This window comes from Temnothorax longispinosus, chromosome 3 (assembly GCF_030848805.1).
Source record: "Temnothorax longispinosus isolate EJ_2023e chromosome 3, Tlon_JGU_v1, whole genome shotgun sequence".
Lineage (NCBI taxonomy): Eukaryota > Metazoa > Arthropoda > Insecta > Hymenoptera > Formicidae > Temnothorax > Temnothorax longispinosus.
Genome location: NC_092360.1, coordinates 2,704,734 through 2,729,119, shown reverse-complemented (window position 1 = coordinate 2,729,119; position 24,386 = coordinate 2,704,734). Strand labels below are relative to the sequence as shown.

Sequence of the window (24,386 nt, the reverse complement as noted above, 5' to 3'; positions counted from 1 at the left end):
CTCTGATGTAAAACATATATTTATATATGTTACATATGTTGTATACATAGATACTCTCATTTTCATGAGTTTTGAAGAAGAGTCTGGAATTATTTAAATCTTTAACTTTTTATATATTATTAGAATAACAATTTTCCATTTCTGTTGTTGCATGTGAAACAATGTCACATAATATTTTCCTCGTTCTCAAGAAAGACGCAAAAGATATTAAAGAAATAAAAAGAGTACATTTTCCATCCCTCGTGGTTTTGCTTTACAAAAGGTTGAAGTAATGCATGCGAAATATAAAAATAAACATTCAAGATTATTTCGTAGTCTCCTACCTGCGGATAGTATTGCATATAATCCAGCTGACTCTTCTGTTGAGCGCAGCTAGGCGGTGGCGGTGGCAAGGTGGCGGTGGGATGGACCAAACCATGGGTGCCGTGAGTGCCGACCTGGAGATGATGCTGCAACTGATGATGGAGGTTCCTCTTGTCGTCGCCGCTCTCGCTGCTCGTGTCGTGGTGCTGCATGTGCGGGTGGCTCAAGGACGTGCCGTGGCCTTGGTGATACGAGTGCGGGCTGGAAACCGAGACGGAAGCTGGCGGTGGAAGCTGGTACATGCCGGAGGTTTGCTGATGGTCCACCATTTGTTGCTGCTGCTGCTGTTGCTGCTGAACCGCGCAGGAGGACGGCTGTTGCTGCTGTTGCTGCTGGCCGGACTGCCGCTTCGTCTCGTCGCCACTCTCGCTGCTGGAGTCCCCGAGACCCCCGCCGTGGGTCTTATCCTCCCTCTGGCCACTGAAACCGCAAAGTGGCGTTTGCCTTTCAAAAAGAGACAGCCGGGTCTTTCTTCGCGAAGATATACGTTTCGCGTAATGCATAAAAAATTGCAAGTAAAAGACGGCGAATCAACTCGGTTCAAACAAATTGTTATGTTAATTATATCGTTATTATACCCCATGTTTAAGAGTTGTTACACTAATTACACTATTATCAAATGTAATCTTTAATAATATGCATCTCTCTCTCATCATTCATTTCCTTTTTCTTTTATTCACATCCGTCTACATTTAAAAAATTATTAATCCTTTATTATAGGAACTAAAATGCCAATAATTAAGAGTGATATTATTAACTCTGTCCAGAAATTTGTAATTACTTTAAAAGAAATAAGTTTATGTATATCAATACTAATTGTAAGTCGCGTCATTAAAAATGATGTAGATTGCATAGTATTAATACACGTTTGTCACCGAACCCCATTAGAAACACGTTCTTCATCATTCCATTATATTATAAAGACATCCCAGGGGTCCGATTTAATTGCATTCGCAGGCGCGATTGCCGCGCTTAATGCAATTCCTCGCGGATAAACCGGCGATGCCGATTCGGCGAGGCTGGGGAATCGAAATAATATCGCTTAAGATAACACCGGTGCCGGTGCGTAAAGTACCGAGAAGAGGGTATATCCTGCCTCTTTCGAGTCTTTCGTACTTGTGAATTAAGGGCGGGCACTAAGCGCGTAGGGAGGCAGGATACGGTCTTAAAGAGGTACACGGCGGAAAGGGAGGAGAGATCGAAGGGGAAAAAAGGTTATGAGAGAAGAGAAGGCGAGAGAGACGCTCTCGGCGTCTCGTAAACTCAATTTAGCGGTTTGGACCTCCTTGAAGCACGTGGGACCTACGGGCCCGAGCGAACCCCCTTTCGCCTACCTTTCCTTCTGCCTCCCCTCTCTTTTCTTTCTCTCTCTCTTTCTCTTTGTCTATCTCCACCAGGTACCAGCAATGTTAAGCGCTTGTTTTACAAGTCGTTTAGACGTGAGACTGGTGATACCGCGCCGTTCAAGGCAAGTGCTGCGACACTTGTCTACGGGGTGTTTCCGAGAACCGGTCTTTGGTACGAGAGAGAAACTACCGAAGTGATAAGGGAGCACGGAAGGATACCTGAGCTCTAGACATCGTGTAGCCTCGAAGAGCTGATAAAAGATCCGTTTAGTTTGCGGTATAATATATCGCCGTAAAATTTCTAGTGTACTTTAATTGAGTAAAATTAAGATAAAGTAAAAAAATTCAGATATTATATAATACCTTTCAATATACGTATTTTGTTCTTAAATACAATATTTATTCTAATTTAATGCTAGAAACGCGTTTGTCAAGATATAAAAGCGGAAAGCTTTAATCTGAGAAGTCCAAATATTTCGGTATGTGGATATAAAAGAATCATCTCTGTCTGCACTGAAGACGAGATAATTTGGTGTAAAGTTCATGCAGCGTGGAAAACACACAGGAAGATTATATTAGAATCAATCTCTACATAAAGACATAATTCCTAACTAAAATGAAGTTTTTTAGTCATATATACGATATAAGAGCAAGATTTTACATAAATTGAGGCAATATATAACATATAGAATGGCGTTCATTATATCTATTTTTTTCATATTATCAATTAGTATAATCGTAACTACATCAATTTCTTAGTCTCTTTACGAGAGATATGATTTATAGTTAGACGGGTACGTCATTTCTGTATCGTCGCGGAAAAGAGAGGGTTAAGAGGTCTCGTAAAGACGAGATCTGGACGTATCGAGACAATGTGAGGGCCGAGTCTATCGTAAAGATCTTTTTCGTACCACCCGTTACATGGTGGAACCTATAACCGGGGACGGAGGTGTCCCCAGGTATGCCTTATCCGTCCGTGGATCGCGCAGTAAATTTATCCTCGTTGCACCGCGCGGCCACGAAAGAACGGAATCTTTCGGGTATTATTATTTTCATTAGGATTTGTGACTCATCGCGGGTAGGAGACATTTATTTCGAAGCCCCGTCGCCATGACACTTACTCCGCGTCTCCGGGATCGACGCTTCTCTCTTCTTTTCTTTTCTTTCTCCGACGATCACGTGGAATCGAGGAGGAGGAAGAGGAAGAGAGAGAGAGAGAGATTTCTTAAATGTTGGAAGCTTCAACGGTTTAACCCCCCGATGGGAATAATTAATAATTATCTCCGAACAATTTGTCATCTTACTATCTTCGCGATAATCTCTTAAGTCACTTCTCACTTCTGTTATTTTTTTCAGTTTTTTATGACGGTAAATGATAATATGCTAAATTCAATCAGGCATCTTTTCAGGCACCGTAAAAAGTAACAGATTGCAAAAGCATGGGTGAAATATCAGATAAAGAATGAGCATTGACCAGTTTCAATGATGCTCCGTTGAAAACATTGCATTTATATTACCTAATAAAATAATTAATGGAAATAATGTTATAACTCTAATGTTTATGCTACATATAAATTTTATTATTATATTATATGTACGGTATTGTATATGTATATGAAATATGTATAATAAATATATTTTATAAAAATTTCACAGCCGCAATTCTCTCGCTCTTTAAAACATACATAACAACCATAAAAACAATAGACCGGATTTTTTTATTTTGGCCATTCTGTTCGTGCTCGTGTCGTCCGTGTCGAGATCAACGTCAAGGATTATAAAAAATGCCAGGAATGCGAGGAGATTCTATCTGCGAATGGTCCTACGTGAGTCGCTGTTGTCTCACGAAAAATGGAGACGAATCGATCTCGGCAACCGCGCCACGGAATTTCGAAGTAAATCTTATTTACGGACCGGTCGATTAATAAAACTAGCCGCGCCTTCGCCGTTATCTTCCTCGCGCCGACCGGTGCCATAAAATTGAGATCAACGACTTCAGTTACTTCATTGAAAATACAAGCAATCGTTTTTTTTTTTAAGCAAATTTGAATTATCTAAATTAGATGACATTTATCACTATTATTTTGTTATTTAAATTTTTCGTAGACGCAAACCATCATATGATTTATTACAACCAAGTTATTTTAATGTTGAGTTCAAGTTAAAAAAAAAAAAGAAATCGTTTTAAATCTATGTTCCGTATAAATTCTAAGAGCGGAATTCAAGGATCACGCAACGTCGATCCGGCGAATTACGTTGCACGCCGTACGAGAGCAGTCTTACGAAAGGTGCCTTTTAATTGGATGGCGCAAATAACGCATAAATAACCGGGGAAACGTGACGCCCGCCGCCGCCGCCGCCGCCGCCGCCGCGGCTCATTCATGGCGGTCGGACTTCGGTGAGGTGTCCCGTCTATATAGGGCGATGGGCGGTATTAGCATAATTCCTAATTTAATTTCTCGATAAATTCCCGATCGCACGCTCGCCTCGAAATGAGATGCTATCGCGGCACCACTAATTCGTGTCTAAGTTTATATCGCCTGGGACCTCGGCGCGCGGGGCCCGATAGCATCTCTCCCTCCCTCTTGTCTCCCTGTCTCACTCTTTCTTTCTCCGTGCCGGGGCCGCCTCGTAAAATCGGATTATATCGGCTCTGTCGCCCCTGCGATGTCGCACACTTTATTCCGGTCTGCGTGCGATATCGTCTTCGGGAAACGAGTTTGCGGGGTCAGAGTGCGAAGACTCTTAACGAATTCTCCTTTTTCTTGCGTTTTCTTCCCTCCCTGCGCTTTTCCGCGCCGTTAAAAAAAGCATTCTGGCGAATAGAAACATTTTAAGAGCTATAACATGTAAGTGGGAAACTCGCGATATATGGCGAATATCGCGAGTAGAGAAATTTTTGAAGGCTAGAAGCACAGAGCTCCTCCTATAGGAAATCGCTCGAGTTTAAATAGCATTCCTCTATGTAACTGTTGAATTTATTTTTCGCATTCCAAAAATCCCACGCAACCGTCTCGCTCTCGAAAAGACCGCCACTTTTGCCTCCGGGATTACTTAACTCACTGAAGAAGGCAGAAAGGCAAACTCGGGGCCCGCAGAGCAAATTGAAAATCGGCCGACTCGTTTGTCGGCCCCGGGGGCCCCGAGAGGGAAAAAAAACGGCGGATTTTCCTGAATCTCCGAGGCCTGTCCACTGCTCCCGGCAGGTGAGCCCGTCGAGGAAGTTACTGGCAGCTGATTCCATAAACAGATAGGAAAGAAGAGTTTCCACCGCCTAAAATAATGGGGGGGAGCGTACCGTGTACACATCGTACGAGTCTCTGTTTGTAAACTACGGCTCTCGCCTTCTTTACCTGCAGGATATTCTCGGGGCCCTGTGAAACGCCCGGGCGAATTTCTCGCGCGCCCGTGCAACGGATACGGGATTATCCGCGGAAAATTCACTAGCGCGAGAGAATCCGTCAATTATACAGCCGATACATTTTTTGGCTGTTGCTCGGTTTTCGGTACTATAAACGCGTAAACGTGTTTTAAACTATATTAAATGAGTCTCTATTGCGATTGTGTATACAAAACTCAAGATCCTTTCTAAGCAAAAATTGACTTTAGATTTGATAAAAAATAATCAAGATGTGTCGGTCTAAAATTTAGTTACGCTGACAGTAAAAAAAACTCAACGTTCTTTTCGCGACAAATTGTTACGTCGGAAGATTACTGAATTACGTAAGACCTACAGAGAGTATCACCATATTCATAACAATTAATAATTACTTATAACTGCAATATAAACAAGTAAAGATTCTTGACTCGTGCCTTTTGTAGTTTGTAATCATAAAGAGTATCAAAATGATTATCCTCAAAGTGGAGATTCTCAAGTGAAAAGTAAATAGAGTATAACACGGAATTAAGATAGTACTCACTGACGCGCCGGTAATAATTTCGATAATAAATGGCGCGTCACGCCATTTTATTTGTCGCGATTTGACACAATTCGACAAATGCATTCGGTAGAATGCATATCAACGACGTGCCAGAGAATCTGCGATTTCATGCCAATTGTCGTACGCGGAGTAATCCTAAATCCGATTCAAGAAACACGCGTATCGAGAAACTGTGCCAGTTTTACATGAGAGCAGCAACACGACATATTTATCTTCTGGTAATAGATAACTCATAAATTCTGGTAAATGACGGCAATAAGCGCTTGATTCTGGCATCGACACCTGGCTTGGTGGAGCGAGGAATAATAACGCTTAACGATGTCCATAATTTATTTACTTACTGTTTTGATCGAAATAGAGAGACGTTTCTTTTATATTGTATAGTCATTTATATCTCTATGTGACAGAGAAAGAGCGCATTCGTTTAAATTGAATGTATATTAAGTAACAAAACAATAATAGCACAGGCCAACGAATTTCGACTTTTTTTTATCCTCAAATCTCAATAGTCGTTTCCGAAGGATTTTGGCGTGCTGAAACCAAATCCGCTGCCCAAATTGCTCTATCACGTCAGGTTTCGGAAATATTTGTACCTAAAGTGCCAAAAAGGCCATTTTTCGGCTTTTTTAGGTTGAAATAATTATAAAACGATACGTGTTAGGCCCATTTTCTCGTCGAATTCGAATTCTGCAAGAAAAAAATAGAAACCATACGTTATACCTTGAAGATTGATAAAAAAATACTGTCTACCTCTATGACGCTTCTTATACCTGTAGCGGGACAGTAACTCGCGCGCGGGTTAAAGCGTAAAGGGTAGATATAGTATAGATATATATAGTATTTTTAACCTAGAGGTAGATATAGTATTTTTTAATCAATCTATAATGTATGGTTTCTATAGATATTTTTCCCTGCAGAATTCGAATTCGTCGAAAAAATGGGCCTGACACGTATTGTTTTATTACTTCAACCTAAAATGGTCTTTTTAGTACTTTTAGGTATAGATATCTCCGAAACCTGACGTGATAGAGCAATTCGAGCAACGGATTCGGTATCTGCACGCCAAAATACTTCGGAAACGATTGAAATCTGAGGATCGAAATTGATGTCGGTCTGTGTAATTCATTAACGCCTGAAATCGATTTTTCCTTAACGAAAATATCAAGAGAATCAATAATTTTTTCACAAGTGTTCTTAATTTTTTACATCAAACATTTCTCCAACTAAATCTTTAAGTTGGAAAGTCTGCGAGGGTCTTACATAAGGAATGAAGTTCCATCATCAATTTAATCTAACATTAACAGTATATAAACAAAATTCACATATTCTGTATGTATTTGTATGCTGTATTTATATTGCATACATTTCTTCAATTATAATATTAAATATGTGTAAAAATAACATAGTCACGCTCGTTACATGTAAAATATAAGAAAGTTAAAAGTTAAAATACGAGTAAATAACAGATATTACACTGCATCCAAGAGTGTTATTTTAGCTGAAACTCTTGATGCTCTTCTTACACATTTCTTCGTTTCAAATCACGTTATTTAACACGATTGAACATATTAACTTATAATTTAACACGATTAGACGTGTTAAATGACGTAATTTTACATATGTATATGAAGAAACATGTAAAAAAAGCTTCAGCCAAAGATGTCACTTTTAGACGTTTCTGTGAATAAAGTGTAAAAATAACACACTTAGACTTGCAGTGTACTGTTAAATTAATCTACATTGTGTAGAACAATAAACTATATCTAAATTAATTTAACGATAACATCCTTTATTGCTCATATTTTAGAGCCTTCAACTTTCCTATATTGCATTAGAATATATGTATATTATAAATTCACACATAACTCACAAATTACCATACAAATTCACGTGTTCGCGTTCGTGTTAGAAAGAACAATCTTCGCACGGTGTGAAGACCTCGATAAAAAATAAAAGCTCCGTGCAACCTGTTTCTTTTTCCCTATTTGGATACGCCACCGAGAAGCGATCGTGGTGGTCGTCTCGGTGGCCGGTCGAGCTCGCTGTTTTCCATAGATCTATCAGAGGCGCGTCGTTATTTACGGCGGATCGGCGAGATCCCCGCAGGTAGGAGAGGCGTCCTCGCGCTCGGCGGTCGCGCGCCGCGGCGTTAAAACGCTTTCGATGTTTTGGGGATTCTTTAATCCGGATTACGCCGAGCCTGCCGGTAGTTTTCGGCATACCGCGGCCGTGTCACACGACCGAACGGATCCCGTCTGTCAGCGTTTCGTCAGTATGTCGCGCGCCGCGCGCGTCCCATTACCGGGACGAAAGGCGTGAAACGGATTTAATCCCGGACGGAGTGCCAGAGGGACACCCAGCGTGAGTCCTTGATCTTCAAAGTATCCCCGTGAGGTTTGTAATGCGCGCGGAAGGAAAGGGTTTCTTGCCGGGATGTCTGTTTCGGGATACAATCAGCAATGCTGAAGATTTTCGTAATGTGCTACTATAAAATGTAAGAGACGTAGAAATAAGATAAATAAATTTTTCTTTCGCGCAGGATTAATTGCATGATAAATAGCAGTTTGGAATAGTCAATTATTAAAACGTCCTGTCAAATTAAAACTGAAACATCAATCCATAACCATTATAGGTATCTTTCAGTTCGTGATTCACATGATGTGAACATTTTAGAGAAATTCTTAGACCAAAGAAGAAGGAAGAACAAAGCTTAGAATTATCTAAATCCTTGATTTTTATACATGTACTTCAAATTGAATATGTATCTCAAATTAGCCGATTATATGGTCGGTATGTTCTTTTTACAGACGGAAAGACGCTCGCGCGTCGATCGAAGAGGATCAACGCCCAACCGCAAGCCGCCACAAAGGACTCGTCTGAGATTGAAAGGCGCCACTGAATGCGCAATGCTCTTTCGCCGCGATGAAAAAAAAAAAGAAGGGGGAAAACACGCGAGAGTGGGAAAGAAAGAGACGGAAGAAAGGCGGACACGGCCATGTTGGATCTTCTCAGCCATTTTTGGGGACGAAAAAAAGGCGGGATAGAGGGGCCCGCTTCGTGAAAACCGCTTTGAAGAAGACCACGTCAAATCTGACAGCTCGCGGGAAGGGTCCACATATGGGCACGCAAGGGCCGAAAGGGCCCGCCTCGTTCCCCGCTGCCGTTGAAAAAGAACGAGCTGCTCGACTCCCCTCTCCGTACCACCCCCCGTGATCCCTCGTCTTTTTCCTCTTCTTGTTCGGAATCGTGGGGGACAGAGGGGCATTCATTCATGCACGCATTCCCAGAATGCAACGCGCGTGCGAGTGTGTCCAGTACACGCACGGGGCCCCTGGAGGGGACCCGCGCGAAGGGACATGGCGAGATAAAGCGAGTACCATCACGTGAATATCTTCGAGACCAGAAAAATGTCAAATTAAAAAATACGCGGAGTGTAACAATATATTAAAAATATATTACAGATGTAGCAGGAAATTTGTAAAAAATACCAGTTATATTATCATAAGATTTGTTCTTATAACAAACTTCTTTGTTTTTTATTCTGAAACTGAAGGAATTTTTGGAAAAAAAAATGTTGCAAGAAACTATAGAATGTGTTTTTAAAAATAAATAAATAAAACATTTATAGCTGTATAAGTTGAAAATAGTAGGTAATATATGAGCTATATAAGTAATAATAAAGTACAAGAAAGTTCTTATTACAATTCGAAGAAAGTAAAAAAAGACGGAAATTATGTATAAAAATAAGAAATAAAAACACGTCAATCAGTTGAAGACTCAATTTAAAAATGTAGCAAATGTATATATATTTTTCTTTAGAATAATGTTGACACACCTTCAGAAAAATTAATATGCTTTCGTGAAAATTGCATAAGAGTCGCTTCGGCCTTGACGAGGTTGAGCCGCGCCCAATTCCTGCGTGCGAGTGTGACACGGAAGTGACGCACCGTCGCCGCGTCGCGGAAAATCGCTCGTCGAACGTCTGAGCGATTTCCTTGAGCGTGTCTGTCCCACCCCCTCTCTCTCTCTCTCTCTCTCTCTCGCGTAGCTTTTCGAGATGTTGTCTGGTTGCACAACGAGGCCGAACGCGCACTAGATGCAGAAATATAAACGAATGCAGGATTGCACATAGTAGTGGCGAATTTAGGCCGAGTAGCATCGACAATAATTGCATGCGACTAGAAAATCTCAACGAAAGTATATGCAGAGATTTCGAGAACATCATCGAATATTGTCTTTAACGACGCTAATATAATTAATAAAATAATTTTTTCTACTCTAGAAAATCTAGCAATTTTAAGCAAAATTTAAAAAATAAAAATCGAAAGTCTCTTTTTTTCTCTGCGCTGCAGAAACCCAGGTGCGATTTACGGTAGTCCATCGCCTAATTCATCCGTCTAATTGCGACACGACGCGGTGTTTAGTGTGCGTACATTGGATTAATTAATGTGAAAAATTTGACATTTAGAGTCCAGAACATGGAAGCGGATACGTGGCGGTAGCGGGTACAACACGTACGCGGCGTTGAAGCGAGTTCTCTGGTTACAGACACGGGCAGCGCGCTGCCCAGACACCGTGCCCGCTGTAACCGTAAACCAGGGAATGGTACCAGTATTCGCGGCTATTTCGGGGCCACGTCGGCGCTTACGATTTGAACGAGTGTCTCCTCCTTCCGCTTGACCCGAAAGCATCTTTATTCGCACGCGGAAATTCGCGCGACGGCTCGCGCCGTTCGCGAGAAAGTTAAATATGCGGAGAACGCATCTTCGGACACACGCATAGGTGTATCGTGCCATCAATCTGCCATCGGGATTTTCGCGAATAATTCATAACTTCGAGATTTAATAATAAAAATTACTTTCATCGAAATCGGTACGTGTTTGCCAACGATACGCGAACGAAAATGTTATCGAATGTAAATAAATTAAAAAGAAAAACGAACAAATTTTAATGCAAATGGATTTATTAAAATATATTTAACGCAGGTTAAATGTTTGAAATCCTACATTGCCTTAACGTAGCACAATTAGCGCGAAATAGAAAGGGTATTCACATTAATATAATAAATCATGTATACCCTATTCAATATTACGTGCGCCTTATAAAATCTAATGAAGGATCGATTGTCTAAATTATATAACTCATGAATTTCAGAATAAGAACAAAAGCTTTAATTTAATTACGCATTATCTATTAATGCGGCGGAAAGCTGCAGTTACTTAACATAATCCGAGTTTGTTTTACTTTTCTTGAAGAAATATATGTACCGTTTGCTTGTCTGCAGTTATATATGTATACATTGATTTAGCCGATCTAAAACGAGAAATCTTTTGAAAGTATCTCGAGTGATTAACGGCGGCAGACAATCGTCGAAGTTAGCCAGTCGGACGCCATGTCGAAAGTACCTACGTAGGGCGTACCGGGTGTACGAAGGGCGAGGTAAAGTAGCGCCACCCTCCTTGTGTCACTGACGAGTCTCTGCTTTTTAGAAGGAGTCAATATTGGCGCAGCCACCCCTGTTTCTAACCCTTACCCGACCACCCCCGCGCGGCCGTTACCGCCCTCTCAACGCTGACTCCCCCATCTGTCTCATTCCACATCCGGCGAAAGTACACTGTCCCTTCCAGAAAACCCACCACTTCGATTATTTTTAACCCCCCCCCCGTGTCCGCGAATCGATACTCGCGGTTAATCAACTGCCAAATAATCAATTAAGCAAAATTGTCCCGCTAAAATATAAAATATGAAAATTTAAGCGCAAACTTACTTTTCGTCTTAAAGATCGAGAACGCAGATACATATATGTTATAAATATCGCATATTTAGCCAGAATACCTATATGCGACCACGAGTAATGCTCGAAAGTCTCATTTTAAAGTATTACTAGATATTATCAAAGTGCGAGTAAGATGGATCAATCGAGATTAATATACAAAATTTTTTTTTATTAATTCTGCACAATGTTGCACGAGTAATAAAATAATGATTAAAAATTTAATATTTAATATTCATAAAAGGTTTAATAAAAGGTACACGTATTGTTCAATCAGGTGAAAAATATGTTAGCAATATTAAACATAAAATCGTAATTGCATATCACGTTCCGTTTTTATTCCATATTACTGCGTAGCTTCGCAAAAAGTTCGACGTTATAGATATGTATTTTTACACCATTACGCAGTAAATGCATCGGAGTTATTGAAACTTAATCTTTTTCCCCCCAATTTTATGATTATTATCATTATAGTAACATAAAATGTTTTTAAAAGTTTTATGCTAAAATTATCTTTTACGCACAGAAATTTTTAATTTACTATTCGTCTAACTTTTTACCGTGATAAAGTCGGTCTATTATATAGAATTTATCAAGATAATTGTAATCATAAATGTGAAATTTCAATATTTTTCGGAGCTATAATCGTTAGTCATTACTTATTAGCCCTTCTCCCAGTTTTATATCCAAATATATTCGATATTGAGAAAAAATATATTTGTATTTTTATATACATATTTGTTTTATAATATACCAGAATTTTTATATTTCGATAGAAATATGATCGAAGATTTCTGCATCAGAAGTGCTTCTGCAAAGAAGTGGTTAAAAAATAATGACTATTATTATATCTTCGTACACCCACACTCATACAATTTCATTTAGGAAAAAGAAACAATTGCAAAACCTGACATTTTATATGCATTTATATGGGGGAGAGTCAATTTTCATAAAAACATCCGAAAAAAGGTAATAAATTTCGTGTAATTAAATTTATTTCGAGTAATTAGATTTATTCAAACCTATTTCATTGTCAGCGCCACATTTAGTATTCGCAATTATCCCGATTGGTCCTTTGCACACAGCTTTTGTACACGGCTTCGCAATAATTGTCATTTCTGAAATATACGCAGCTTGATTCAATGTGCCGCTCTTCTTTGTTCACGCGTAGAATTTTACGACGGTGATACCGGCGGATCATCGAGTCCGGTTCGTAGAAAACGTCAGAAGAACCGCACACGTCGCCCGATAAAAACGTCGCCACAAACAAACGCGGTGAGCAGCCGTGCGCGCGTGTGTTTCGCTTATGCGGCGCGAATAAAACGTCCGTCCCTAATCTAATCTAATCTAAAGTGGACAATCTCTGACGGCCGACAAATGAGAGAGACGTTAATCCCGCTGCCAGTAGTTTCCGAGCGACGATCATGGAGCACGGAGCGCGTTTACAATTTAGTCATTAATGCGGAATAAATGTAAAGTCCGTATATTTTTTCATGTAAACCATCTCCTAAGAATCTCCTGGTCAGACATATCGTTGTGTAAAATAAAATGCTCGAGGAATAGCTTTAAAATTTAATAAATAGATATCTTATAATACGCGTAATAAAAAATACAAGTTATCGAGCAATGCCGGAATGAGAATACCTCTGTAGCTGAGAAGTTACATTAATTTGTACGAACAATTGTACGAAATTAATTGCGACAATGTTAATTCCTCCGAGCAACGCACGTAGGAACGTATATCTAAATATTCACGAAATTTCTATATTTTATAACGCGATCGACTGATCGAATCGAGGTCAACGCCGACGAGAGCCATCGATTAGATCGGTCTGGGAGAGACTTCTTAAATTTTAACAACAAATCGATCGCACGGGATAAGATTGTCGGCCGGCTGGAAATAACGTCCCTCTCTTCCATGTCCTCCTCCCACCATTTTTCTCTCCGCGCTGTCGGATGAAAGGGGCGAGCAAGGACGAAGGCGAGGGCGAGGGTTCGAGGGTTGGTACATTAGCAATGTTTTGTTGACACTGGAGAACAACGACGAAGCCATTACTGGCTTCTGCCACAGCGTGATATGGCCCTTCGATCCATCGTGAAAGCCGGCGGAACGGCAAACTCGCGCTGTAGAAGCGACTCTGCGTTGGTCTCTTTCTATTATAAAGACGTCGCTTGACATTGTTATCTCTGCATTCTTAATTTTCACATTTAGAGAGAGATCTGTATGTCACATATTTCAAAACCCATGAAAAACTGCGGCACTGCACAGATTACGATAATATATAATGGCTCCAACAATTTATAATTCTCATTTCATAAAAATCAAAATAAACGGAAATAAAGTTACTCTCAGAAATCCTGATTTCTCCCTCGATCGTTTCAATACCGATAAGATCCTCGGCTTAAAAATCATTCGGCCGAAGAATAATAAATTCGGAGTACGATAAGTCGGTTGGAGAGCGATTATGGGGATGCCCATACTTCGGTCTTGTATTTATTTCCGGCGCCACGATGTTGCTCTCTTGGTTTATTGCTCGCGGAGCGGAGTCCCTTCGGGGATGACTGACTCTTTCTACTGCGGGCCTAGCGCGACGATAATAAAGACGTTTTTAAGCGCCATGTACAAGCGCGCGGCCGCTCTCGACAGAGAAAGTGAGAGCAAAACAAAAAAATATACAGCGCGACCAGCGCGTGCGGTCGGGAGTTTATTTTTGACTGCGAAGAATGAAGGCACAATGCACTCGCGGATGCACCGGCGTCCATATCCCCGTTTCTTTTCCTCCTGCTCTCTCTAACTGTATTGTTTGTTGTTTGTCATTCTGACTATGATCAAAATCGACGCGTTTTAAGTGTCATACATGTACAACGGTACGTATAAGACGAAAAAGGATCGCAGCGCGAAACATGCAGCATTTATTTTTCAAGCCGAACGATAGAATCGATACTCGAAAAAAAGGGCCGACTGACCGATGTTTTTCAAATCTTCGAGAGCAACACGGCGCGCTGCCGAAAACGTTGCAACTACGGCGCGTTTTTTTTTTTTATGCTTGTCGTTACCGCCGCTGGTCAATCTCTCGTCGCTCGAGAGACTCGTGGAGTAATTTTTATTAAAGGAAGCGTGATATCGTGTTAATATTTATAAACCTGTCGACTATTTACACGTTAGAGTGCACAATAGAGCACATATTAGGAATAAGAATAAATATTAAATATTAGGATCTATAAATATAAAAACATTTCTGTAATAAATATTAAATATTATAGGATATGTAAATATAGAAATGTTCCTATATTATATATTATATTTTATTCTTTTCCATTACGTTGCGTTACGTTTAATTATTATTTCTAATTTCTAATATTTATAATTTATTTTTATTCCTAATATGTGCTCTATTGTACGGGTCTTGTCCATACCGTTTCTTAAATTACAGATCACAACCCGCGACTTTTCCTATTCGCGCGCCACACAACGCTCTTACTCGCTACCATATCGCTCTCCATTGTCAAATATTATTTATATTATTTTTAGCTTTAACGGCCGAAGCGATCCCATCCAGCGGACTAAAGTAGCGCCGCGGACTCTTCTCTCCCTCACGCTGCAACGCGACACCGCACGGTCCGCACGCACCGTCGGAAAATTTCGAGAAGCCGCCTGCGCGGCGCGGCGGGGACGCGCGCGCGTGGAGCAAGGAGCGGATTATCCGGCGCGGCGCCGTCGCCGATCATCTTAATCAGCATCACCGTGCGTTATCTCGCGTTTGGGCGATACACGCACGCTCCGTCGTCACCGGACACCGGGTACCGAGAACAGCGGTTCCGTTATCGTCGGCAACGATGCAACTGCAACGACGGGTCGCCGTTGACGCACCGCGTCATCGTCGTTGTCGTCGTCGTGTCTCGTGCGTTTCTCAAAGTGCAGCGGATGCACTTCGGCGCGGTTGGATGCTGACGACTTTGTATTCTCCGTGCGCTCGCCGCGCATCGGCCGGCACAAATAATCTAGCGCTGATTACAGCCGGAGAAGTCTTCCTTCTCCCTTTGCCACCATCCCTCTTATCGGGGTCGGCCCCGATTTTTTCGGTATGCAAAACAGTTGTGGCATACCGCGCGGGGTTTTATCTCGATCGACGTCTCATTGTTTAAAGTTTGTTACGGCAGGAAGAGAAAGAGAGAGAGAGCGGTCCTGCTCTTGCGGGTTGAGCGTGTACGGGTATTATGGGTGTTTCGAGAATCCATCGTGTTTAGATCAGCCTTATCTTTCGTGCGATTTGGAGCTTATATACTTCCGCTCGGATACGCGCTCTGTGTCGATAATTATGGTCGACCGATATCAATTATTCAAGAGCGCACGCAATCGTTATCTTTCTACATAAATTGCTACGCAGCCATCGTTGTGATCGCGCTTGTGAAAAAAAAAAACCGATAAGTCAGAGAAAACTGGATTATGATCTAATAGTATAATTCATAATTGTTATTATTGTAATTATCATCAGACATCGTATATCATTACTGTTATACACAAATTATTTGTCCTTTCAATTCTTATTACGTGGTAGAATTCTCATCTAACGTTAATCATTTTCTATCAGCTATCATCCGATAGTAAATAAGTTAAACACTACGTAAATAATCTTTTAAAATTCACTTAGCCCTTTTTTGGAGCGGTCTGCGTTTTATTGAGCGTGCGCGTTATATCGTATCGAAATGAGGTAGTTAAATCGCTCGATAACAGCTCCCGGGAGAGGACTATGGTCCCCGTATTTGACGTTTTTTGTCTGTTGCAGACGCCCACGAGACGCCCCTGTCCCGAGGGGCTCGTCAGGACGCCGCCCCTGCATACGCGAGATATTCATTTAATTTCCGACTATGTATACGTTAAGCACTTAAACAATTATGGTCTTAATCCTCGTTTATTATTTTTTCGTTATTATAAACATTATTGTAAATAGAATTAAGTTCTTTTTATAATCTATTTACTAGAATCAAGTCCATATGCATTCAATCCAGTGTTACTCAGAAAATATGTAGCACGATTACTAAGGTGAGACTTAAGCTAATCTAAAAGTTAAGTCGCATTAAGATAAGTTTTTAAAAATATTTTAAATTATTACTTGGTCCTTGGACTTAAATTATACCAATAAAATTGGTATAGGTAATTCAAAATTATTACAAAATTGTTTATTATGACAGACAGTGTAGTTGTGAAAAAATAACATACATAGTACCTGAAGTTTATCGTACTTCATCTTATTGTTATATTATATAGTAACGTCGGATTAAAGTATAAAGATTTGAAATGTTAATAATTTCAAGAAACTGGCTTTTTATTCCCTGTTATATAATCTTATTTACCTAATTATATTAATTGAAAAAATAAATTAATTGGTAAAATCTGTCTTCTACTAAATCTATTTATAAATACATTTTTAATCGCTTTGATATTTAACATAGTAAACAATTTAAATATTGATTCCGGTGAAAGAGCCATATGTGCAAGACATTAAATGAGATACGGTGCGCGAAGAACAGCGTGCGCGCGCGTTAATCCGGAACAAAATTTACTCTTCTATGTTTTCAGATAAAAAGGTCTGTCCGTTATTAAAGAGCTTCTCCAACTTATATTCTATCATCTAGAATAATTTTTAACCGAGTAAAAACATTTTATTACGTTGAAAATCTATTGTTAAACGCGTTTTTCTTGAAACGATATTTTTCTGTAGTTTTACCATTATTTCTCTATTAGAAGAATAAGATAAATATTAGGGGATGTTTCTTTTTTAAATTTTGTAAATTGAATTCTCTACAAATTAAACCCAAATATTGTTAGAAATAATTGTTAATTTCCTTAAACAATTGTAAAGCAGAGTAAAAAATTTTTTGTTTAATCGATAAAAATTTTACCGAGAAAAAAATTCTGCTTGTCACGTTTCAATATTTTGTCAAACTGTGATAAAACAAGAAAAGTCTCTTTTTATCAGATGTATTTTTAAATAAATAAACGCTCTTGCAATAATCGACATCATATTTTCTTCCTAAATGTATAAAAAAGCTATTATAAAAATAATTTCGATTATATTTATTGTATAATTTGCAAGCAATTTACCGCACCATAATTTTTTCGTGCTTACAGGTCTCACATCTCCTTAATGTTTCAAAAACTGTCGTTATCACTGTTCCCGGCTAATGTGGAAATAAAATCCATCCTTAAACAAAATATATTTTCTGCTGACTGCACATTAGTATAATAGAAGTGTCAGCGAGGAGTGCCTTCATCGAAGGATATATGGATCCGGCCGATCCATGCGAATCGTGGTTACGGTGTTTTCTCGCGAGGGAGGAAGTGGGAAGCACCACCGTGGCAGGACCAGTACACACGTCATGCCACGGGGAACGTATCGAATTTCTTATGGCTTCTGTGTATTCCCATGGACAGCGGCAGGGGGTCAGAGATGCGTGCACGTTCTACGAAGTGTTCGCGAATTAACGCACCCGTCCCAAAGCGTTCAAGGATCATGGCAGAATGATGAACCATCGGTACATAACGTTCGTCGAATTCAATTTTAATTTTTAACGTTACAAGAAAATGTAAAATTCATCTTCGCATCTATGTATATCACCAAAACTTGAATTAAATAAAGATTCTATTAGTTTCAAACTCGAGTTCACACAAGAGACGTATTTTATTAAATCATTTTTGTTGAACGCGAATGATTCGCGGAAATATAATCTATAAGAGAAACGTGTGTATGTGTGACTCGCGAAAAGTTTGCGCAGATTGAATTGATCGTTCGAGACTGATTATTTCCAGAGTAAAATTCGTATCCAAGAATTTATGGTCACCCTAGGCATACTCATGACGTTAGGTCTTATATAGACCTATCTGATGGCTTTCCGGATACGCGCGTATGGCATCATATTTGCCGCATATTAATTACAGGAAATCCCGCAGAGCACCTATGCTCCTGAATCACTTTAATATCGCATAAATATCCGTTTAATTATTCCCATCCGCGTGATTTCGCGAACATTTACTCGTCAGAATTACTTTAAAAATCCATGTACTTTAAAAATCCATCTTTAGCTCAAAAGAATTTTTGGCAACTAATAATTGTTTTAATATCATACTTCAACTTAATTCATTACAATAATTATAATTTGTTTAGTTTACAATTTAATTTTAATTAGAACGGAAAGCGAACGCTAATAAACAAAAAAATTTTACATTTTGAGACAAGATTGAATGTATACACAGAGATAATTTTTCGTTATATTTTACCGTTTAAATTCACTACAAACTTGGGACAACTTGGCAACCAAGGAATTTTTTAAAATATACAAAAGACATTTTACAAACAACGTAATAAAAATTACCAAGGAGATTGGTAATTTTTAAAAAATTATTAAAATTTTACTATATATTTTAGTAAAATTAATCAAACATTTTTTATTTTATTGTAATAGATACACTTTATTATGGTAAATATTAATCAGAATAGCTCGCATAAAATTCTTCGTAAATATATACATGTTGTCCCACAACTACCATGATTTTCAAAGTAAATTCTAAGAGAAAAGTGTCTCTGTGTAGTTCGACATACAATATTCAAGAGTTTCTCTTGCAATAAACTTATATTCGATCCAAAACCGCTAATGAACCGATTGACAAGCATGGCATATACTTTCGATTATCGATGACTAGCCGTCAAAGTGCTAAATTTCGCGGAAGAATTCGCAGGAGATTGGCTCTGTCAGTGGCCCAGATGGCCCAGCTGGTACTTATTTATTTATTATTCGCTCGCTCGCTCGCTCGGCGAAGAAAAGGACGGCCGCGCGCACGAGCATGCATGCATGCATGCGACACGATGCTCTCGCGGTGGAAGGCATCGCGTTACGTACATAGTTATGGGGCCTCCGCTCGTTTCTAAAATCGGATGTAGAGCAACGACCTTCCAAACAACACGGGACTCCTACGGGCCGCACGCTTCTATCCGCGAGAGACGAAAATTCCACGCTAACGCGTCCGTCAATTGTACATCTGCGTACCGTCGGACGCGTAAAAATATATATTGCCGGATATCATTTACTTGACAAAGTATTTAATAAAACGATGATTTGTTAAGCGATCTTCCAATCCGTCGTATTTATTAATATTTTAATAATTGCGTTATCTTCGTGTCGCTACCTTGAGTCATTCCTGTTAATATCTCCTATTACATATGGGGCTTAACATATTTCTATTTAATCTGTTTAATAAGATACTTCAACAGTAACAGTTTAATATTTTTTTAGTTTAAATAAAAAGAGAACTCTGGGTTCCCATTGACCCAATTTGCAGACAGCCGCAATATTTCCTCTTAGAGTATTCGTTTTCTAGCGCATTACAATCCTTACTTTTCTTTATTTATATTTCTAGATAATTAGATTGTTGCATACTTGTGTCTATTCCAGAGAACTTTTTTTTTTAGAATAAAATGCATTCCTTTCCATCTTTCGGTTCTAGCGAGGCGCGTGTCTGATATCCCAATGACAATTCAATTTACGTAATTAACTAAGCGGAAAGAGTCGCCTCCGGCGTCAAAAACTCACCTATGCTCGGCGGCACGGTCTCTCTGTCTCCTGTTTTTGAACCAATTACTGACTTGCGTGGTGGTAAGGCCGGTGCTCTCCGCCAATTCTCGCTTCTCGCGCGGCGACGGATACGGATTGGTGGCGTACCAATCCCTCAGAACGCTCCTGGACTTTTCCTTGAAGCAATAAGACGTCTCCTCGCCGTCCCAGATCGTGCGCGGTAAGGGAAACTTACGGCGCACCCGGTACTTTCCTGCAAAGTGAAAGATGAATCCTTCTGTAAGTCAGGACTACTATATTCTCTCTTTCAGAGAAAACATTGAATAGAAGTGCAATTTTAAAAGCGTCACTGGTACGCTAGTCTTAAGATTGCAGTGCCGTCAGAATATCGTCGCGCGAGTCTACCTGTATCTTTAAATATACACATTTTGAGGCCTCCAAGATAAATATTCTTGGGTGAAGCCTGGCGAGTGAAATTCTCATCGCGAACGCGGATTCGCGACGCCGCGCCGGGAAAAACGGAAGAGGAAGCGGCGGAGTGCGTTATGCACTCCGATTCTCTCAGCGTGCTCACAGAGGCACGCTTTGTTTCTAGCTTCTCTTTTTTGGGGGACGGATTTGGTTTCTGGGCCGAGTGCAACGACGTCGTCAGCTTCACGCGCGCGAGACGCGCGACGTTTGCGAATAGGATCGAGCGGGTAAAATAGGGCCAAGTCTATACCGCTCATTAGAGCTCGTACTTAGTGCGTATACGATAATAACTTTGTTCGTTTTGTTCGTCCGTTTGGCTGTTAATGATGATGAAATCGTGCGGCGTGCATTCCGGCACGCAATGTCCTATAGGCGCGAAAATTAATGCGACGCGCACGCATCATATTATCGGCGGAATATTTTATGTCGAGAGGTTGGATAAACTGCTTATAAATTATCACACACAGCGTATTATTAAAAATTACAGACATTTCTTTATGGGATATACCAATAATAAAATGTTAGCAGTATTTATACATCAATAGTAACATATTTACATTAATAGTAACATAGTAACATATTTCGAGAAATAATAAGAATAATTAAAAATCATTAATTTAATGAGAAATGTGACGTACATATAGGTATTTTCTAATCTTTAACATAAAAACTTAATCATTAATCGGCGTTACTAACATTTCAAGTGAAGATTGGGTGGTCACTGAAGTTATATTTTTTCAAGATCTACAAAGATATTTCGCTAAACCCAAATCATCGTTGATAAAAACGGGAAATACTTATTTAATAAAACGATCAAGATGAGAAATTAGCAATTAACAATTATTAGGAAAAATGTTACATTGTCGAATTTGCTCGGAATAATTTTTACCGATCTTACTATACCTATATACGCAAGAAAAAAATCGTTGAAAAATTCTTACTAACCAACTGCGCCGAGGGGCCTTCCGCGCAGCCTCTCGGCTTCGATGTAGTGGGCCTTGAGCCAGAGAGCCTGCAGCTTCGGATGATTGTTCGGGCTGAAGGTGTGGCTCTCCAGGATCCTGTAGAGCTCCTTGAATTGGCCCCGATGGAAGGCGACGATCGCCTTGGCCTTGAGTACGCTCTCGTGCCGGTGCAACCTGGTGCACGCCGGCAGAGACCATAGGAATCGGCTGAGCCTCTCCACGGAGCCCGCCTGCTGAAGAACCTGGACATTCGACACCATCGCCTTGAAGACGATAGACAGGGGGGGCACACTGTTAGTCGGCAAAACTCATCCCGGGTCTCCTCTTATTCTAGTGTATCTTGTATATGTCTCATATTCACCTCTTTCAACTGATCGTTCAAGGAAGATGAGTCGGACAACTACCGGTGACTAACAGGTCAGTCGGGACAATTTCGTGTAAAGGGGAACGGTGAGAACTAGGATGAGAATGGAAGATTACAGCAATTGGCAATTGAAACGTTTATACATCTATATATATTTTTAATCCCAGGAAAAATTAACTTTTAAACGAAAGAATTAAACTCAGATCAATCCTCTTATATCATAGAATTTTCAAGCCGAAAAAATTAACTTAAATTTAATTTCTTTAGTTTTTAACAAAGTAGTGTATACAAGTCATTGTTATATTTAATTTAATTATTCACCGTAATTACACAATTACAAGTTAAAAAATTATAAAAACTGAGGCATAAATCGGAATACTATAACAAAATAATGTAAAATTACACAAAGACTCTAAAGCCTTTATAAATTTAAATAATAATTCGAATTAATCCTGATTAAATACAATTTGTAAATTGAAGTAAACGTCAACTTTAACAAAAACCAGTTTGAACGGGTACAAGAATATCTTAATTAATTATTTTATTAAAACTCCTCTTTCTTTAAAAAGAAAAAGCTGACGTAGCTTCAGATGGAGCTGATTTGTACATTTGGAATTTTTATAATCTTTTCTTTGAAACAAAGATATTATAACGACTATTTAAATTATCTTAGGTATAACTTTATGTATTGATATAGCACTTTTGACAAAAAAAACTAGTTAGATCTGGATCTGGAATAGATTTGTTACATGCCCGATTATTTTTTTTTCTCTCAACAAAACTAGTGTCTGTTTAAAATCATCGTATCAATAAAGAGGCTGAAAAATTGGTCTGGACTTGAAAAAACACTTTCTTAAAGTAGTTATTAAATCTTCCTCAAAAAGATCAATTTAGAAGAATTTTGGGATTATAAAATAAATTTTGTAAAAAATTGAATGAATTTCAATATAATATCGGGATAAGGTTTCAGAAGTTCGAGGAGAATTGAATCAGGATGTCTACCTTCTATGCCGATATATTAACGGTTGATTTTCAATTAATAAAATTTTTGCGAGCAAGCAGAAATGAGTCCTCGTGTTTCGGAGCGATTAAAATAGTCTTAGATATTTTCGGAATATATGAAATATTTTCGGATAGTCGGTGGTTCCTTATGTCAAGATGTTAGAATTCATATAATCATAAGCGAAAATTCTGTATATTTAGTTCGTATATTTCCATTAGAAATATAAATATATCACGCAATACAATAATGCGAAGTTATGGAATGACGGGAACTTTAATAATAAAATTATGAAGCACGGAAAGCCATACAACTATAGTTTGAATAAAATAATATAATTTGACGGAGAGAAAATCTAATTATGCATGTGTAAAATTACACCCGACATATCTTTGACGTTTAACATCAGTATAATTTCTCGAAACGACTATTAATGAACTTAAACGATCGCGTAACACGATCCTAAGTGGAACTATACATCAATTTTATTTCGTCGTATACTTCAGTTCGTTTTATCGGTACGAATCATGTTATCCCTTTCGCGCGTTCTCCCGTTGACATAATTAACCACCGAGGATTCCGTTTGAGAAATGAGCTATCTATTTGCCAGTATCCGCATATATGTCTGCTTTGCGTCAATGACGTTTATTCGATATCACGCGCGCACTATATATTATATACCAGTCTAGATATCACCGTATTACGTATCTTTAATTTATACAACTTTGTTAAAAGCGCGATATTATCATAAAATCGATATGTTACTGGTACGTGTGAACTTTATTGCAATACAAAATCTATGCACGTGTAAATAGTCATTCGACTCTATAATTGGTTCTTTCAGTGACACGAACACAAAAATTTCACGTTGTATCCATTTATATTTTTTCCCCTACATTTTTGAACAATCATATATTAACATCAAGTTTAATTTCATATATTAAATCAAATTAATAAATATCTCACGCTTGAGAAGAAAATTGATATCGCGAGAATCTCGAGATTTCCTTCCAGCGCACGAAATTAATTGCCGAGAATCCGTCACGAAATTAAGACGTTATCGATCCTATGCAGACGAGTGTCTTATGATCGCTCAATTAGCAATATGAGCTCTATGTACACCTGTCATCTTTGTCTGCTCGCTGTCGTCGCCGGATGTCGCCGAATTTTCCACGATACGGCCGATTAATCTCACCGCGTGGCGCATAATGAGGAATGAGTATCACGTCACCCGAACGAAGAGAAATGTACGACATAGATCTTAAGATTGGATTAACTGTCAACGATGCTGATGCTGATTAGGGGGACCGCTGTTACGCGAGTTTATCCCCCCCCCCTCTCTTTTAGAACTGGACAACGCAAACAATTGTGTAACGCATAACAATTTTTTATGTACTAGACATCACAGACGCGCGCGCTATTTAGCTTTAACCCTTCGTAGTCACTCTTGGGTCAATATGACCCACACTCATTTGGATCTAAATATCAGTTAAATGCCTAGCTTAAAATGGGACTTGGTCCACCATCTACAAGAGTTTGAAGTATCCTCTATAGGTAGAGACCGTTAATCTCATGTAGGTACTCGTTCACGA

At 39.2% G+C, this 24,386-nt stretch overlaps 1 protein-coding gene across 2 annotated transcripts in view; it reads right to left on the bottom strand.

Moving 5' to 3' along the window:
- The window catches only part of So (sine oculis), a 34,817-nt gene that overhangs the window by 4,351 nt on the left and 6,080 nt on the right, over positions 1–24,386 (bottom strand). The window contains exons 2-4 of one of the 2 annotated variants that reach the window (XM_071772873.1): positions 21,411–21,693; positions 20,013–20,247; positions 324–783 (exon numbers count right to left, since the gene is read on the bottom strand). In XM_071772873.1, coding sequence (XP_071628974.1) covers positions 324–783; positions 20,013–20,247; positions 21,411–21,693 — 978 coding nt within the window. The remainder of the gene's footprint in view (positions 1–323; positions 784–20,012; positions 20,248–21,410; positions 21,694–24,386) is intronic. The other variant, XM_071772874.1, reaches the window with a different exon arrangement.